The sequence below is a fragment of the Nicotiana tabacum genome, chromosome 22 (genome assembly GCF_000715075.1).
Source record: "Nicotiana tabacum cultivar K326 chromosome 22, ASM71507v2, whole genome shotgun sequence".
In the NCBI taxonomy this organism is placed as follows: domain Eukaryota; kingdom Viridiplantae; phylum Streptophyta; class Magnoliopsida; order Solanales; family Solanaceae; genus Nicotiana; species Nicotiana tabacum.
Genome location: NC_134101.1, coordinates 145,437,170 through 145,457,442, shown reverse-complemented (window position 1 = coordinate 145,457,442; position 20,273 = coordinate 145,437,170). Strand labels below are relative to the sequence as shown.

Genomic DNA, 20,273 nt, shown 5'->3' with positions numbered 1-20,273 from the left:
ACTAAAATAGCTTCACACGTATCAACATTAATTAAAAAAAGAAAATCGAAGCTAATTATTTGGAAGCTTCTTGAGAATTCATTGTAGGTCAACCTCCAAAGCTCATAGGTGTAGAATATTATTATTGAAGATTATATATAAGGCCCCATGTGAAACATGCTCACTTCATTTTTCTACACATCAACAAAATAATTGTTTTTTAATAATTCGGTGGACCTTATTATATCAACCTTCATCTTTCTCTTGAATGATGAAATGTGAAGAATATATATCATTATATTACCCCTCACCCTTATCATTGATCTCAACTATCCTGTTTCATCTTCCAAAGAAGAAAAAGCTTTAACATTTCAATGGCTTCTCTTACTAACTCAATTCTTACATTCCAAACAAGTACACCCCATCAGCACGAAGGTACTTGTTTTAGACCCGATTCATTGCTTTATTCTTCTTTTTTTCCTAGCCAAAAGTTTCCAAATATAGTCAAATTGTCAACAAGAACACCCTCCTTGTCTTCTAAAACTGGCCGATCTCTCACATCTATCATCAATGAGCTCGAAAAGGAAAGGGACAATAATATGGTGGATGAATTAGAAGAAGGTGAAAGTACTAGTACAACGACAATAAAGATTCAAGAACCAGAACTAGCAGACTATTGGCTAGAAATTCTTGGCAAAGATGATTGGGTAGGCATTCTTGATCCACTAGATCCACTTTTACGAAATGAGTTAATTCGATATGGAGAAATGGCTCAAGCTTGTTACGATGCTTTTGATTTTGATCCATATTCTAAGTACTGTGGGAGCTGCAAATTTCCACGGCACAAATTCTTTGATGGTCTAGACATGGCCAACTATGGCTACGATATCACACGTTACCTATATGCAACTTCAAATATTAACTTGCCAAATTTCTTCAAACAATCTCGTTGGCCTAAGGTATTGTGTGCGGTCATTTCATCTAAAATTTTAAACCGTTAAAGAGAATATATTTTTAATTATATTATGTTTCAACAGGTATGGAGCAAAAACGCAAATTGGATTGGTTATGTTGCTGTTTCGAATGACGAAACCTCGAAACGCTTAGGCCGCCGTGACATAACGATTTCATGGAGAGGGACTGTGACTCGTTTGGAGTGGATTGCTGATTTAATGGACTTTCTCCGTCCAATATCTTCAGACAAAATACCTTGCCCTGATCCTAATGTCAAGGTCGAATCTGGGTTTCTTGATCTCTACACTGACAAAGACGAGAATTGCAGGTAACATCCATAACTTAAATTTGATAGGTTCAACATTTAAGTAGTTTTTTTAATACTGAACCATTATACTTTTAAAGTTATCCGTTCATATATAACTATTTATTTGTTGAGATTTCATTGATTTTTTTTAACTTTATCTAGTTCCTTGTTGAAAACATTAATTTAGTTGAACCCATTAAAACTACATGACTTTTTAAATATTTAATGTATTTGTTTAATTTAGCTCTAGTAATTTTTTTACGTGTATATCTTAAAAACGTTGGTTTAGTTACACTCATTGATTATATGCTACGTACTATGTAGGTACTGCAAGTTCTCAGCAAGAGAACAGATACTAACGGAGGTGAAAAGATTAGTAGAAAAGTACCCAACTGAGGAAATGAGCATAACAGTGACTGGACACAGTTTAGGCAGTGCTTTGGCAATATTGAGTGCGTATGATATTGTGGAAACAGGAGTAAATGTAAGGGCAAATACTAGGGCTGTGCCTATTGGTGTATTTTCCTTTGCAGGGCCAAGAGTGGGAAATACAAGGTTTAAACAAAGACTTGAAATGTTGGGTGTGAAAGTTCTGAGAGTTGTGAATGTTCATGACATTGTTCCAAAGTCCCCTGGGTTAGTGTTTAATGAGCATTCTCCGTCAATGGTTATGAAGATTTGTGAAGGGTTGCCGTGGAGTTATTCGCATGTTGGAGTAGAATTGGCTTTAGATCACAAGAATTCGCCTTTCTTGAAACCAACTAATGATCTTGTTTGTGCTCATAATTTGGAGGCTCATTTACACTTGCTTGACGGGTTAGTCTTTCTTCTTTTTTAAAAGATTTTTTTTTTCCACATAACTAACAACCCAAGAATTTGAATTCAGACGTCCAATGATATACCGTTAGGCCACTGTATAACAACATTTCTATATAATAGTCATTCACTACAAATGTGACATTTTTTTAACCAATCTTTTATATTATGTTATAATATGTCTCCTCTATAACAATAATTCACTATAACATCAAACTACCGTAATAGAGAGGCTTGATGGTTAATGGGAAAAATGAGTTACACCGGTGATTATAAAAGACTTTAAATTTATCACGCGAAGGTATAAAAAAATAATTACACAAATAATTAGTCCATTGAAAAATTAATTCTAGCTTCTAAGTTCTAGGCGTATAAGTACATGTTTTCTGATCGTTTTAAAGTAATAAGTGATTGTTTAATTTGAAATAAGAGGATGCATAATCCGTTGGAGCCATAGCTTAAGTTGAGTTAGCACCAAACGCGATACGGCTAAGTTTCTAATTTCTGAATCGTGTGAGCTAAATCTATAGAGTTCAAGTTCTTTTTTTCTTGCAAATTTTAATGCGTTAATGGCATTAGTACGAGCAAAAATAATTGAAAAATCTACTGTTTGAAATGATATATAAAACAATCCGTAATTCCAAGAGCTAGTCCAAAATTTTGGACAAATGAAAAATCCAAAATTACCTACTCGATTACTATATAAAAACTTCACACCATCAGTGAATAAAAAATAAGATCACGTCTGAAAGGAGTACTTTAAGCATGGCTAGAATGAGATTTCTGGTGCGAATTATTAATGGAGATGAGATCATGTTAAAATCTTGTCCATAACAGAAAATATATGTATATTAGGGTATCCCCCAATCAACATTATATAGTAAAGGTAGTTGTGAGGTAGACAGGTGGGAAATTGTAGTCATTTTACTGTTCAGCATATTTATTGATTGAGATTTGAAATAATGCATAGACGCCGACTTCAAAAAGGAAAATGTTAAAACAAGGAAAGTGCTCGGGCACCCTCACATTTTTTTTATCAATTGGGAAAGATGAGTCATCACTTATTCAAAATTGTTTAATTGGCATAATTATCTTGTTTTGCACTTCCAGATAGCTCTTACTAGTAGATCACATGATCAATCCACACTGTGTGAAACTCTGATTAAGAAAAATTTTAAAAGAAAAAGGTCCTTCCCCTCATACTCCCTCCGTTCCAGTTTATTCAAACATATTTCCGTTTTGGTCCGTTACAAAAAAAAAGACTCTTTTCTAAATTTGGAAACAATTTAGCTTAAACTTTCAATTCTACCCTTAATAAGAAACTTTTATAACCACACAAATACTCTGGACCCCATTTTGACTTGTTTAGAACACAAATTCCAAAAGTCTTCATTTTTTCTTAAACTTTGTGCCAGTTAAAAAAGTTAACATAAATTGGAACATGGGAGTAGAAATTAAATAGTTTAACTTCTATATATATACTAATTTAATTATTTTTCAGGTCACATATAAAGCAGTCGGTAAATTTTAATAGTAAATACTAAAGTTGATTTGGGTTTATGTGTGGACAGATATCATGGGAAAGGAAGAAGGTTTGTGCTAGCAAAGGGAAGGGATATAGCACTCGTAAACAAAGCATGTGATTTCTTGAAAGATCATTACTGTGTTCCACCAAATTGGAGGCAAGATGAGAACAAAGGGATGATTAGAGACAAAGATGGCCGTTGGATTCAACCTGAACGTCCCAGAGTACTTGATGATCACCCTCCTGATATTCATCATCACCTTAAACATTTAGGCCTTTCATCTTCTTGATAATATAATGAACGGAAAAATAAAACTTAACTAAGAAGTACATCACTAGATATATATATTGGATTTCGATGTATATGCAAAATGTACAATGTGAATATGTGATGTACCCTCATGAGCCGAGGCTGAGTTAGAGTTTAGTTATCGATTTGTTAGAACTCAGTAACTTTTTTGTATTTGTATTTAGAAATTAACTAAATATATATAAATAAATCATCCGAAACATAATAATTAAACTGTCTTTTTTTAGATTTTAATTAGAACTCATAAGCTTAAAAAAATGAATCCACCTCTAGTCATGAGCTACCCGCACAGACGGTACTTTATGTTTGACCAAAAAGTGCTAAGCTTTTCGTTAAACTAATTAATAAAAAAAAATAGAGGATAAATCGTAACCAAACATAATTAACTCTAGATCTAAGCATATTGAATACAAGAATCGAATGAGACCGAGCTTATATAACATTTCTTAGGATGATTAAAAGACATCAAACGTAACGATAAGCTTACATCTTTGATACATTGTTCTGTACTTGTAAGAGCAAAGAAGGAAAAAAAAGAATGTCGTTGATAACTATGAGATCTATCTTTATTGATTCAACAATGATGATTACAAAGGTTTGCAACCAAAATCTAGGCTTTTGCTTTGTTGTTGGAGGTCTCCTCCCGTTCTTCTGTTCCTTTTTCTCTCCCAAGGACTCCCGTTTTCTTGCCTTCTTAACACACACACACACACACACACACACACACACATATATATATATATATATATATATATATATATATATATATATATATATATATATATATATATATTACCAATCTTCTCTTTATCCAACGGTCTTTAACCAGCGTACTCCCTCTTGACTATACTCTTTCTTACTCACTCAAGTATTACGACATATATTCTGTCGTGCAAGCCTTCTAATGGCTCAATCTCGGCAGTGAACAAGATACTTGTCGCTATTACGCCACGTGGATACGACTATGGTTTGGTCAACCCCTTACCATTCCTTTTAAGGATAATCCATTTGTGGTCAGATTTGGTCCCATACAGTTAGTCCATCCGCCCGTTGGGGTTGCCTCTTAGAGAGTTCAATGGGCGAATTATGTTGATTCAAAAATTAGGAGAAATCTGAACATGTTATGCGAGGAACGAGGTCCTTATGGCGAGGTAGCGACGTGACGCTTCAAGAGTTTCATTGGACCGTTACATCAGTTCAGAATTGCATCGTCATATCAATTCAGGATATCATGAATGTTTGTTATGCGTCATTATGGCACACGTTTCCCAGGCACCGTATCATTTCCTGTGTCCTTTCCATTTTTTGATTGGCGGCTCTTCGTTTTCGCGCTCAAGGCATTTATGTCCCTATAAATAGGGGAGAAGCCTCTCATTTGATTGTTGTGCTTTTCAATTGTCTAAGAAAGAACTTTGCAAACTTCCTTCCCCTTCTCTAGCCTTTCATACTTCTGCTTTTGCTATAATATGTGACCATTACCTTTTTTTCCTTCATCGTTCTCGTTTATTTAGATCGAAGAAGACAAATGGCTAGTGTTCCTTCCCAGTCTGATAAAGCTCTTGGTGCTCCAGTACCGGAAAGTGATGTATCCCTACTCGAAGAGGGAGTAGAGGTGGTGGAAGATGAGGGGTTTCCGACGGTGGATGAGGTAGTTCCCCGTCCGGGGGAAGATGAGGACTTATTTTAACAGCCCTGCCGGAGATGAACCGAAGCTCGCTCCTTCCACTATGGATGATATGGCGATCACGGCGCTCAAAGCCAAGTGGGGAATCCCCGATCATATCGAAATGGTGCCGGCGGGGCAGAACATAGTGCATTTGCACCGCACGGGCTACTGCATGTTTTACACATATCCCTTTGTTATCGGGTACACGTTCCCCCTTCCTTCTCTAGTAGTGGATTTCTGCTGCTTCTATGAAGTGTGCCCTGCTCAACTCTCTTCGTATGCATACAAGCTCTTTCTTATGCTATCAAGTATGTGGAGCTGGCCGGCCAAGGAATTTCCCTAGGGTACATGCTCCACATCCTGGCCCCTCATTTTTTCGGGGTACGATGATTCATATGCGCCATCGAGGAACCAAGAGTTTGGTGGTGAAGATGGACGATAAGGCCAATTGACGCTTTTGGGAAAGCTACTTCTATGTGCGGATAGAGTACCTTGTGGCAAACTCGGCAGGTTTCCAGAGACATGGAACTTCGCTCGTAAGTTTTCCCCTTTTTACTATGTGATTTTTCTTAAGATGGTCGTCGATTTTCTTCCTTTTAGCGACTTCGCTAGGGACTTGTTTTTTGCTTTTGCAATCGAGAGACTACCTCCCCCACTAGTCACTACTACAAAAAGGACCTTTGGCGGCAATTATTTAGAAGCAATAAGGCAATGGTCGTTAATAAATTCTTTAAGCTTAAATATTAGCGGCATATGACCATTAGCTAGCAAAAGATATCCTTTTACCGGCAATAAAAAATAATAACTACTAAAAATTACTAATTGAAATTAATCTTTTATTATTTTAACTTTCCCTCCTCACAAAGAAGAGAAAATATTTCCCTCCAATTTTTTTTGAATATCTTTTTTCGTTTCCCTCCCCAATTAGAAAATAATTAGAAAATAACAGAAGGAAAACATTGAATCGTTTCCCTTACTAGTTGAATCGACTTCGCTACCAAAAAGCCCTAACTTGCTGCTGCATCAACGCTAGTGCGATTTACAGTGCGTCAATGGCAGTGCACATCTTCTTCCCAGGTAAATTCTCTTGTCTTCGATTTTACAATCGATTTACAGAAGATCAGTTCAAATTGATTTACAGTGCGTTAATGGCAGTGTTAACTTCTCTTCTTCCAATCAATTTACAATAGATTTACAGTAAATTAGTTCCTTGCAATCGATTTACAGTAGATTTTGTATTGATGCTGGTCGATTGATTTACAATAAATCAGTTCCTAACTCGTTGTTCCGTCAACAACCTGTTGTAGTGCCGGTCCATCTTCTTCCCCTGTTAACTTCTCTTTTTCCGCTGTTAAATCAGTAGCCTGCAATCGATTTACAGTATATTTTGGATTGATGCTTGTCGGTTGATTTACAATAGATTCTGTGTAATTTAATCTAGTAAAAATCATGTTATATGGCTGTTCTCAGTATTTTTTTGGTCTATATTTCTTGTCCAATGAAATCTGCATTTTATAGATACTGCAAAAATAAGAATCAAACTGTGTCATGCTGTAACTATCACTGCCTAGCGCAAAAACACAATGCTCTAATGTCTGCATTGCAATTTTCCTATGTGTTGTGAGCTTTTGTCTTCTCCAATTTTTCTGCATATGCTAAGTCGTTTGTGATAACGGGTTGCTGTTAAATTGATGTGCAATTGGTTGAGTTCATTCCTCCTCTGTTCCTCTACTATTTTATGAATTGATTCCTCTGTATATTTTCTAAGGCTATTATTATTCTTGCGACTATTCAGAAATTTTTTAAGTGTCGTCGATGCATATTGATGTTTTCATTGAATCTACCACCAGTCGGGATATGAATCCACTAGTTGACATACATACTGTTTTTTTTTTTGCTAATTGATGCGAGCTTTTCTTATTTTCATAAATCTGATGCCTCTGTACGAAATAAGCATATGCTTAGCTTGACTGATTTAATCCGTTTGCTCTAACTGTTTCTCCGATAGGTTATTGGTTTTACTAATCAAAAAGTTTTTCAATTTATCTAACAATCTACACTTCAATTTTCGCTATGAGTGTGGCAAAACAGTGAAGTTAAGAAAAATTATCGAAAGAATAAATAATTTGTGAAGTGAAGAAAGAAGTTGGACCATGAGAAAAATTTGAACTATCAACTTTTTTCTGCTTTACTTAGGGATTGTAGTACAACAATTCATCATCTTTTATAAGGGATGATAACACATCATACTTCAAGATAATAATGTGTGCCTTTGAATGACCTTATTCAGATTTCTAAAATTGCAAATTGTTGTATCATTGCTGATATTTGCAAATTATTCAGCTAGCTCATATCCATATACAATGAGGGTTTGACAATTGTAATATCTTCAATTTTAAAATATGTGACTTATGGTACTTCTATAATTTATAAGTAATAATTCTATTTTTAAATAGTTTACGATAAACCATAGAAGAAGTATAATTTATAAGTTTAATAATTCTATTCTTAAAAAGTTAATGAACCAATATATGGAAACCATAGAAGAAATTAGAGATAGTTTAACTATTTGATAGTTTTAATGGATTTCTGTTTAATAGTTTTAATTCTTAAAATGATATCTTTGACCTATGGAATTACCTACTAATAAGATGGTTATTTTATTTGAACTATATTTTTATTAATTTCCTCTTTTTACTAATGAATTTTTAGTTCTTGCAGTAAGTATAGAACAAAAAAGAATATCTTGAACGTCATGGACAATCCTAGAAATAAATGATGAATGCATTGTGATAGAGTTAGTAAAGAATATTTGGATGTAGTAGAGGAGTTTATAAACTTTTTTCTGAAAAACAAGATGGAGAACAAATTGCATGTCCTTGTACGGAGTGTATGCTTATCCATCAAGTAAATCGGACTGCAGCATATGATCATCTTGTGATTAATGGTATTATGTCATCATATGATACTTGGTTTTGTCATGGTGAGACTCTAAAGGGATCAAACAATGCTCAAGCAAATAATCGCAGTCAGTCAATTTTAAGGAGCTATGATATGACAGGAATGATACATGATGCCTTTGGAGGCTTTACACAGTTCATGGATACCGACGTTAGTGAAGGGGGTGACATAGAGCATAACTTACAAGAGAATATTGCTCATCCATCTAGAAATCAACCGCATCTAGAGGTGGATAAGTTTGAACGGCTCATGAAGGAGGCAAATGAAGAACTATATCCAGGATGTAAGAAATTTAGCAAAATATCCTTTTTGATGCATTTGTACCGTACAAAATGCATGTTCAAATGTCAAATGAATCGTTTAATGCTTTGCTTGGACTATTGAAGGATGCACTGCCTGAAGGAGAAAAATTGCCTCCTTTCTATGAGACCAAAAAGATAGTTGAAGTCTTGGGCTTAAAGTATGAGAAAATTCATGCTTGTCCCAATGATTGCATGCTTTTTAGGAAAGATTTTACTAATAAGAATGTCAATAAATGCAATGTTTGTGGATCTTTTAGATGGAAAAATGATGATAGAAAAATCCCAGCCAAGGTCCTAAGGTATTTTCCTTTAAAACCAAGGCTACAATGACTATTTATGTCTTCGGAAACTTCTAAAGCAATGTGTTGGCATCATGAAGAGCGCAACAAAGATGGAGTTCTACGATATCCTGCAGATTCTGAAGCTTGGAAAAAATTTGATACTCCCTCCGTTTCAATTTATGTGAACCCATTTGACTGGGCACGGAGTTTAAGAAAAGAGAGAAGACTTTTGATCTTGTGGTGAAAATGAGGCACATATATTTTGTGTGGCTATAAATCATTGTGTAAAGGTATATTGTTTCCAAATAAGGAAAGGGGTCATTCTTTTTGGCACGGACTAAAAAAGAAATAGGTTCACATAAATTGAAACGAAGGGAATAGTAAATATCCCAAATTTGCTGGAGACCCTCGCAATGTGCGCCAAGGATTAGCTTCTGATGGGTTTAATTCATTTGGTACAATGCGAACTGTTCATAGTACATGTCCAGTCATTTTAATGTCATATAATCTTCCTCCATAGATGTGCATGAAACAATAGTTCTTCATTCTGTCCTTACTTATTTCTGGACCCAAAGCGTCTGGCAATAATATCGATGTATTTTTGCAACCTCTAATAGAAGAGTTAAATGAATTATGGAATGTTGGGGTAGAAACATATGATGACTCTACTAAGGAGATATTTCAAATACGAGCAGCTCTCATGTGGACTATAAATGACTTTCCTGCATATGGTACTCTCTCTGAATAGTGCACTTATGGTCGATTTGAATGCCCTTCTTGTAACATAAACACTCAATCTAGAAGGCTGAAACATGGCAGAAAGTTTTGTTACATGGGGAATCGATGCTTCTTGAAGTCGGGACACAAATATTGGAATGATGCGAAATCATTTGATGGGACTAAAGAAACAAGACCTGCACCTTGTCCAGTATCTGGGTTAGTTATGCTGAATCAAGTTAAAGATATAAAATTTACTCTCGGCCAGTCAAGTGAAGGGGTAAGTGGGGTGATGAAAAACACATGGAAAAAAAGAAGTATTTTTTCGATCTTCCTTATTGGAAATTTAACTTGGTGCGCCATAATCTTGATGTGATACACATAGAAAAGAATGTGTGTGATAACTTAATTTATACACTATTGAATCTTGGTAAAAAGTCTAAAGACAACTTAGAAGCTCGATTGGACTTGAAAGAGATGAAAATAAGACCAAGCTTATGGCCTCAATATCGAGCTAGTGGGAGAGCATATCTTCTTGCTACTTCTTTCACAATGTCTCAACAGGAAAAGGAGTTATTTTATGAAGTACTATAAAATGCCAAGTTTCCTGATGGCTATGCGTCTAATATTTCACGTTGCGTTCGCAAACGAAAGTTATCTAGGCTAAAAACTCACGATTATCATGTTATAATGCAAGAACTTCTTCCTCTTGCCTTGTAGAGATCAGTAGATAAAAAGTAAGTTCAATTTAATTAAACTATGCACATTCTTTCGTGTTTTATGTAACAAAGAGCTAAAACTAGAAGAGTTAAACCTACTTGAAGAAAAAATCCTAGAAACATTGTCTACTATGGAGAAACTCTTCCTCCCATGATTCTTTACTGTTATGATACAATTGGTTATTCACTTGGCAACTGAGACTAAACATGCAGGACCAGTACATTATCGCTGGATGTATCCAATTGAGAGGTATGTAGAATATCACTGAATCTTTGTTATATGTCTTTAGTTGTTAAATACTCTCATATCAAACTAATAACATTACTTTGTTCCATAGGTATTTGGGTACTTTAAAATCATATGTTCGTAATTGTGCATGTCCAGAAGGTTCAATAGCGGAAGCATACATAGCAAATGAGTGTATGACATTCTGCTCACGATATTTAGAGGGTGGAGTTCAAGATCTTATTGTTCAAGAAAATGGAGTGATGAAATTGAGCATGAGACAAATAAAGAAGAACCTCTTTTTCCTACTGTTGGAGAGTCGTACGGTGGAGTAGATGTATTTGAGTTGGATGAGAAAACATGGTTGCAAGTATATCGACATGTGCTTTTCAATTGCGAGTCAAAAGTGGTTGAGAATTATAAAAAGTAAGTGTTATATTTATTATTTAATATATGTATATTGCTTAATTGATAATAAAATTAATATATGCGAGTTACATGAATAGGGAACATATTGCTTAAATCAAGAGATCACATCGGAAGCGTCGTTTGACACAATATCAACTTGATCATGTGCATTTCGATACATTTCATGAGTGGTTCAAGGAGCAAGTAAGTAGTAGGACTAAGTCATTGTTTACGTTAAATTATTATCCTTGTACAAATATCCACATTTATAGTTGTATCTTATATTTGGTTAGGTAAAGGAGTTGGAAGCCACATCTAACATCTTAAAGGATGTTAAAGTCCTATCACAAGGACCGAGTTACATTGCAAAAAGATTCGGTTCGTTCGATGTTAATAATGGGTATCGATTCCGAACAAAACAAAGTGAAGAGTTCAATGTGACACAAAATAGTGGTGTTATGGTCGTTTCAAACACTGAAAGTTATGCAAGTACAAGTGATAATGCTCCAAAATCTACAAATATCAAATATTATGGCAGATTGAATGATATCATGGAGTTAAACTACTGTGAGAAATTTAAGGTCATCTTATTTAAGTGTGATCGGGTTGATGTAACCAAAGGTAGAGGAATTAAGGAAGATGACTTGGCTTTCACACTTGTGAATTTCACACACCTGATAGACTCTCGCGATCGAGAACGTCATGAGCCCTTTATTTTTGCAGAACAAGCTCAACAAGTAATATTTGTGCAAGATCCTCAAGATCATAAATGGTTTTCCCCTAGGTTAATTAAACCTCGAGAAATTTTTAATATGGGAGAGGAAAATAGTGTGCAGTTTGAGTCATCAACGTAAAGTGATGCCACTGACTTGGCTCTTTTAGAAAATCCTTATGTTTTAGAAGATGAGTATAATGATTGGGTAAGAAGTGGTGTCTATGGGATGATAATTGATACAAGCGCAGATTCTCAACCTTCTCCAAATGATGGTGAAGCTAATGTTGAGGGAGAAAATAACATAGAAAATGAATGTGATTCTGAATAATATAGGTGGTACTTATAGAATATTTTTGTTGCAAGTGTTATGTAATAAACTCTAAGGGTGTTATTTTTTTGCTTCAGAAATTTGAATATTGGATGTTTGAGTGAATTTATTGTGCTTTATTCTACTTATATTTTGCTTATTGTATTCATTTAAATGTGATATTATAAGGTGGTACTATAACTTGATAATTATTTTCCTAGTGCATAAATAACTCTTATCTCTAGAACAATATTTGTCACAAGGCTTTGTTTGCGTTACCTGAGTTGTTGATATTTTTCACATATTGAGATTTGGATGATGCTTCCTCATATTTTGCAAGTGGCCTGCTGATTTGTTGGAGTCAATCTAGTACTAATATAGCATAATGCATCTAGATAATTTTTTCATTTTGGAGAAGGAACTATGCGAACTAGAGGTCGCAACCGACTGGTAATTGAACAAGACGACGATGAAGATGTGCGACCTTATATTGAGCATTTGATGGATGGTCAAAACCATTCTGCAACCCAGCCTTATATTGAGCAGTTGATGGATAATCAGAACTCTTTTGAAGACCAGGCACATGATGATCAATCTTGTGATTTGAATAGTTCCGCTGGTGGTACTGAAGTTCAACAAAATGATGATGAATCAGGTAACACTTTTCTCTAGAATCATTTTCAAATCTTAATTGTGTGAATACAATGGTTAATCGAACTAGTTTATATAGTGTAATTAGCAACTGTGATTTTCTGTAATTTCTATTGTGATATCGAACTAGTTATATAGTGCAACTTGCAACAATTAAGAGAGTGTCTTCTCTGAGTGTATGTGAAATTGTGAAATACATTTTGATTCACAATATACCAAGGGATTGCATTGTGAATCGAAATGTTGTTTTACAGTTCTATTTCCATCATTTCCAGCAGCCTTGAACTTTTCTGGGTAAGCATGACACGGTTATCTTTTTCTGTTTGAATTCTATTTTATGTTACTTTTACTACTTTTGTTGTAACTTGTAAGTTCAGTAATTCAATAATTATTACTACATCCGTTTATTATTCGCACATTCATGTTCCGAAATTGATCCTTAGATACATGTAATTGTGTATCATTTTAGGTTACTGTTTGTTGATATTCTTTTGACTTTTGGTAACAATTAACCTATTGCTTAATTCAACGGTCTCATCAATAATCTGAAGTATCCAAATTGTTATTTGAAGATTGGGTCTCTTCTATTGCTCTACAAAAGTTCTATTGTTTTCAATATACTGTTCAGTAGGTGTAAAATGGAGGATGCAAAAAATAACTCAAAAAAGAATAATAAACAGAAGGATGAGTGGAAGATAATGCATGACGCAGAAGGTAATTGGGTTGTGGTACACAGTGTATTAAGCACATCATTTTGGAAAAAATATGGAGTTAAATAATGTTGAGCAATGTCACTGAGAAATACCAAGAAATAAAGGAGCCAAAAGTTTCAAACAAGACTGATTTAATTATAATTTTATCTCACAGTAACATAAACCTATAAGCATCTTCCAATGCTAAAAGAATCAAAATGTGATACGAACTATTAAGTGACCCCTATGTTATATGTTTGATCTCCTCCACTTCTCTTGCTACAGACCAAGGGATAGGCCATTCTCCTTCCACTGCATTCTTCAATATCATTGAATCTGTATGCAGGTCTATAAGAACATAGTCATGTATTTCAATCTTTTTTTTGAATCAAAGCAGCCTTGTTTTCTTGTCTGATTCTATTCAAACGTCCAGTGCTAGCAACTTGAGTTGTATTTATAGAGTTTAGTGGTTTGGAACTTACCAAGGCATCGAGCAAATTCCTGTACTCCAAAGTGATAGCTGGTGACGTTATGTCCTGCTGCTGCTGCTCACCAGTTACAAGTGTATCTACAGCTCCTGCTATGATTGCATTCTGCTGCTGCTGCTGCTGCCCGGAATTGTTAGGTGTTGTTGCTCGTCGACCATCCGCATTAGTACCAGCTGTAGTAATCTGTTGTTGCTGCACATAGTGGCTTGAAATATCACCTTGAGTAATCTGATTATTGGGAGTTGCTGGTGTTTGAAATTTGCTTCCAGCTTCTGCATTTTTTATTGCAGTAACTGAAGAATTCTCAAGCTGTTGCTGCCCATCTTGCTTTGTTACTGTCACTATCTTTGATCAAGCTTCAATTTTGTTTATTCCATCAATATGCTGCCTTAGCATTAAGCTTACTACTTGAACCTTGTTTTGACGAGCTACTAATTCTAGGCAGTGTAGGCGGGCCAACTGATAACCTCTCTTCCTCTTCGCTTTCTTGATCATCTTCCTCAATTGACTCCACAAGACTCCAATGACTATGTTGGAACTTCAAAAACAGAGGTATTTAATGTAACCATAGGTTGTTTCACCATATTATTATTCAACATCATTGCATTTTGAGCATCCTTAATAATTTGTTCGACGTGAGGAGTAGAAAAATGAAGTGTTGGAACATCTCCATCAGTTACCATTTAAACCTTTCCTTGTCATTATACCGTTATTTAACAGATTTAACCATATAAGTTTTTGCCATTTGATGACCTTTGAATCTTCTATTCTAGGTAATTTGGAGTCAAGAAAGGTTCGTGGGCCTACTTTACTGAAAGATATTTGGAAACTTCCTCCGGGGAAGGTAGTTGATGTGCCGTTTAATAATCGTAACCAAGTTATTTGGGGAAAAAGGTCGAAAGCTTGCTAGCTTTCTAGGAATCATTGCGAGAACTCCAGAACTAACACTTTTACATGTAGATGATTGGAAAAATTTTGATGAGGAGGAAAAGAAGAAATTGGTGGATTTTGTGAGGGCATGGAGTAGTTATTATTATTAGTAGTAGTATTTATCTATTTATTTATTATTATTATATGAATGGGTTCAATCTTTTACACATGATATTTTTTCTAAATATTGGCTTTAATTTTTTTAGAAGAAGTTCTCTATCTCAAGACGAGGAGAAGCTTATGTCCTAAAGTTACTAGGAAAGAAATGGAAAGATTACCAGTGTGAGTTAAAAGGTGAGTATTTGCGAAAATATAAGACTAAATACCTTTTGCTGAAAAATAGACCAAGTCGCATACCGAGGGATCAATGGAGTGATCTTGTCGCTTATTGGCTTTCAGATAAAGCTAAGGTATTAACAAATCTTTAAAACACCTCTAGTTGATTATTTTTAGTGTTTTAATTTTAGTTATGCTCAATTTTTATGTATAATTTATAAGATATCATTTTAATATTTCAACGATGGAGGCGTTCCCAAGCAAATAGAAATAACAGGGCCAATCAAAAGATGCCTCACACAGGAGGATCCAAAAGTATTGCTACCTTGATGGATGAGCAGGTAAACTTGTTCAAATTACTAACTATAATGTTTTAATTTTTTTTTCATGCATATCTTACATCAATTTTATTGTATTAGGCTGTAAATGGGATAGAGCCTACACTAGCGCAAGTTTTCATATTAACTCATACAAAGCGTAAGGATTGTAGACCACTGGATGATGATTCTATCAAGGCAATTGTAAGATTTCTTTTTTTCTTTTATTTTCTTAATTGGGAAATAGATAGGAAAAAACATAAAAGCGAATAAATGAATTCCAAATTGGATTTATGTATTTTATGGCCAGGAAATGATAAATGAAAGGACGAACAATAGTGAGAGCTCTACTGACCAACCTCCTCGCGTTGTTGCTTGGGAATGCGATGTGTATTCTCAGGTGCTCCGAAATGACAAAAGTGGGTATGTTCGTTGTTTAGGACTTGGTCCATCTCCTTCTGTTCTATGGGGTAGTAGATCTTCCTTAGAAAATATTGTTGGAGAGGATTCGTCTAATTAAGTTGTCCAAAGGTTAACACAAGATATAACTGAGTTAAAGGATAAATACAATGAAGAAATGATTCTGATGAAACAAAATCAGGAGAAGATGCAATCAGAATTACTCGAAATGCGACAATTGATGTGCAAATATGCTTCCAATGAATCTATGCCTCAAAATATCAATGGTACCTCAATTGAATAGGTAACTCGATTTTATAAGTTATGTACATTATTAATGAAGTTTTAATCCTATAAAAGTATTGTTATCTGGCGTGTTAATATTTATAAGTTATGTACATCTTTATCCTTCGGCAAGCTACTATTTGAGTTTTCTATTGTTTGATCAAACTTCTGCAGTTTTCTTCCTCCTTCTGCAAATTCTCGTGAACTTCTTCAAACCTTATTCATCTTCACCTTTCTTCTTGACTCTAATATTCTTCTCCATCTCTAATTAAGTCATCCCTTGTGCCAGTTAGCCGAATCTGTGTGTGCCAGCTGAAGTAGTAATAGTTAGCCTATTTGAAAGTTACTATAGTGTTCCATTCATTCTAGTTGAAAGAGCAGAGTTATAAGATTCTAGCTGAATTCTACTTAATCTGATATCATTGGTTGCCTTGCTTGATTGAAATAGTGTCTACATAGTGTGCTGAAAATATAGAGTTTAGTGGTGTGGAACATACCAAGGCATCAAGCAAATTCCTGTCCTCCAAAGTGATAGCTGGTGACATTATGTCCTGCTGCTACTGCTCACCAGTTGTAAGTGTACCTACAGCTCCTGCCATGATTGCATTTTGTTGTTCCTGCTGTTGTACGGAATTGTTAGGTGTTGTTTCTGGTCGACCATCAGCATTGGTACCAGATGTAGTAAGTTGTTGTTGCACATAGTGGCTTGAAACATCACCTTGAGTAATCTGATTATTGGGAGTTGTTGCTGTTTGAAATTTGCTTCCATCTTCTGCATTTTTTATTGCAGCAACCACCACAAAAATTGGATCTTTGATGAAGCATATTATGCAAAACATTTGAGTCTGGCAAATGTCAAATAGCCAGTATGACCTCTTGCTTCACCAGAAGGCCTAATCATCACAGTAGGAGAAGAAGTGCATTCAATCCCATTGTTTCCTTCAGCAGAACCCTGCCTCCTCTTTCGTGGAGGGCGCTCATTAGAACCTCCTTCATTAACTGGGAAGCTCTCTACTATCCTTTGTCTAACATCATAGGTGCGTAAAAGCACTTCAAATGTTCTTACATCTAAACAAAGCAAAAACACTTGCCACATGAGAGTCTGTAGTTTTTATATAGCAGTTTTCTTAAGTGAACTGAGATAAAGTCTCCATGAAAAATAACTTACCAGTAAAATATGATTTGAGTGCTTCACAAGAGCGTTGTACTTACTCAATGTATGGAGAAAAGGAGCACAATACCCCATCTGGTTTCAAAATTTTTCCAGTAGAAGGGATGACTTGATATGTTTGTTTGATTCATGATTTAGTAGTTTGTGTAGTTTCTGTTAGTTGACATCATGTTATGTTTCCAAAGAGGCGAGGAGACTTGTTCTCTTTTGTCTCTATTTGTGAATAATAAAGTTCGAATAATGGTTTAAATGTTTATTCAACTCCCTTTTTCTATGCAATCAATGAAAAGACTATATCTCAAATTTTGGTCTTAAGCTGTTAGATATGATATCTTGTATAGTAGTTACAAATTTGATATTTGCTATTGCGCATTTGATCTCAAACGTGATGATCCAAATGACAGACTATTCTTCTCTCAACAATATATTTCAAGCAATTTTGTGTGAAGAATGCTCAAAAGGCTGATCTGATATGTTTGCTTGTATGATATGCATTTACAGATATACTAAAATACTTCATAGATGATACTATACATACTTTTGGGACAATAATGAAGTAGATTTTGCAATTTTGCTTGTGTCCCTTTCTGGTTATGGACTTTTAGTTTCATAACCTTGCAAACTATTATCAGATTTGTTGTTTAGCAACATTTACTTCCTATTGACATAGTTATTTTATAATTTCAGGTCATACAGTCTGATGTTCGATAATTTAGCTGGTGGAAGATTTCAATATGACGAAAAGTTTCAGAGATTACTTGAAGATTGTTATTCGTTAAGATTAATTATATAATGACATTAGCTATTTACTTCAAACAATATGAGTAATTTTTTAAGGTTTTGTGATATTAATATTTTGGATTAGTACTTCCTTTTGTTTATTAAGATTTAATGAGATGTACTATAGTTTTATGAATTAGTATCAATATGTTTTGTTATTTGCATTATTTTTTTGGTCGAATGTAGTAGCTATTATTAATGGTGGCTAAACTTACTGATATAGCTTGTGAATTTTAGTGCCAATTTAACAGGATTAAGACGTTTATACAAGGATATTGTAACCATTTTATTGCTATTAAAGATGATTTTTAGCGGCAATTTAATTGACTTTACTATCCATTAAAATGGACGCTAAAGGGGAATACTAATACATTTTTAGAAGAGATATTGTTGCCACTTTAATTGCCATAAAACAATTACCGCTAAAGGTATAGACTTTTAGCGACAAATATTTTGAATTAAGTGGCTATAAAAATAGACGTTAAAGGAGCATGATTAGTCGTTTTTAGAATGGGTTTAGCAGCCATAATAATTGCCGCAAACAATTGCCGTTAAAGCAGATGAGTTTTAGCGGTAATAAGTCATACCTTATACCAGCTTTTGGCAGAAATGCAGCTAAAGGCTTTACCGACCCCGGCATCACCGGCTAAAGATCAATTGTCGGTAAATGATATAGCGGCTATTATTATTTCCGCCAATGTTGTTTTTTATTGCCACTAAAGGTCCTTTTTGTAGTAGTGAGTTGCCGATATCCGCGAGTGGGTGAGCGCAATTCTCCCCCACACGGTGGGGATTCGTGAGTGGGCGCCTTTCCATGAGAAGTTTGGGCGCAAGCCTCTTACTGATGAGTCGGCTTGTTGTAGTTTTGCTTTGCTCTTTGCTTCATAGTTTCTTTAACCTTTTTGTTATATGATCTAATCCCTCCTTGTGGAAAGGTCGGAGAGGAGTGAGAAGGATGAGAGCTTCTCCACTCGTATTCCTTCAACCGGCGCCCTCTGCCCGACCTGCGCCAAGGGTTGTTGCCCGGCCTGCGTCGAAGGATACTGCCTGACCTGCGCCTGCGGCCGAAGCCGTACGCTTGGAGATTACTCCTTAGCCGGAGACTCCGATTGCTGTAATCCGTTCAACGGGCGAATATTCCTGTGTTGGTAGTGGAGAGGCCCCATTGAAGAGACTAAGGGTAGTGTTGGAAGAGGCTTCTCAGGCCGAAACATCTTCGAGGGGAGACCTTGCCCCGGCGGTAGTACCAACCCGGCCATGGAGACGACACCCATTACGAGCGTTCAAGGGGATAATATAGGGGAGAGACGGAGTTTCGAGGCTGCTTCTTCTATTTCAGGCGGCCCTTCAACATCTCGGCAGAACTGCGCCCCCTCTTCGTCTAATAAGAAGAAGGGCGTCATGGTTGAGAATTATGAATCTGAATCTGACATTGACCCTGAGGACATGAGGATGTTTGAGGAGGGCTTTACCCGAACTGTGGTAAGAGCGGAGGGCCCTTCCTGAATACTCGAAATTCCGTCGGATCTCAACCTGCTGCAAGACACGGTGGATTTGGTGTCGCAGTTCGATCTTCTATGCTCTGCCCCATAAAATGGAGCTCTTCAGTATGTCAGCGACTCCGAGTTCTCACGCAGTGTGGTTGTGATGGGCCTAAGGGTGAGTTCTTTTTTGTCTTCTTCGCTTGTGACCTTTGTCTTTACTGACTCCTTTCTTCCCTCTCTTTTTCCTTTTTTTAGACTTACATTTAGGAGGTCAAGAGTGCTCGTAGGGCCGAGACACAGGCCGAGATTTTTCTGATGATGATCGATAAGTATCAACGGTATCGCAAAAGATTCCGTGAGATGCACGAGAATCTCAGAGCGGGCGCCAATACCCAGTCTACCAGGGAAGAGTTGGAGAAAAGAGATGAGGAACTGATGCGGTTTATCCGCAGATGCAGTGAGCTTGAGGAGCTACTTCATGCCAAGGACGAAGAGATTGAGGTAGGCAAAGGGGTTGCCTCGGAGTGCGAGGACCTTCAGGCGAAGGTGCTATCTTTACGAGCTGAGCTTGAGCAAAATGCTACTAAGGTCGACGCTCTGAGTGCAT

The 20,273-nt window shown here is 35.8% G+C and overlaps 2 protein-coding genes across 9 annotated transcripts; both read left to right on the top strand.

The window, feature by feature from the left end:
* Positions 1-204: 204 nt before the first annotated feature.
* LOC107767973 (phospholipase A1-Igamma2, chloroplastic-like) lies at positions 205-4,023 on the top strand. Its single transcript, XM_016587077.2, has 4 exons — positions 205-938; positions 1,017-1,261; positions 1,565-2,056; positions 3,628-4,023. The coding sequence occupies exons 1-4, from the start codon at positions 354-356 to the stop codon at positions 3,869-3,871; spliced, it is 1,566 nt and encodes a 521-aa protein (XP_016442563.1). The 5' UTR covers positions 205-353; the 3' UTR covers positions 3,872-4,023.
* Positions 4,024-6,502: 2,479 nt separating this feature from the next.
* Positions 6,503-18,295, top strand: LOC142176620 (uncharacterized). Of its 8 annotated transcripts, none has more exons than XR_012705319.1 (7): positions 11,265-11,375; positions 11,465-12,848; positions 14,466-15,571; positions 15,650-15,751; positions 15,858-16,250; positions 17,022-17,268; positions 18,090-18,295. XR_012705319.1 is itself a non-coding variant. In XM_075244655.1 (7 exons), the coding sequence occupies exons 4-6, from the start codon at positions 15,521-15,523 to the stop codon at positions 16,065-16,067; spliced, it is 363 nt and encodes a 120-aa protein (XP_075100756.1). In that variant the 5' UTR covers positions 11,265-11,375; positions 11,465-12,848; positions 14,466-15,364; positions 15,481-15,520; the 3' UTR covers positions 16,068-17,268; positions 18,090-18,288. The 8 variants fall into 8 exon arrangements, 5 of the variants coding, with proteins under 5 accessions (XP_075100758.1, XP_075100759.1, XP_075100756.1 ...); XR_012705318.1 differs by having other exon boundaries at positions 15,858-16,804; positions 18,090-18,294; XR_012705317.1 differs by having other exon boundaries at positions 14,466-14,576; positions 14,798-15,571; positions 15,858-17,268; positions 18,090-18,291.
* Positions 18,296-20,273: the final 1,978 nt, after the last annotated feature.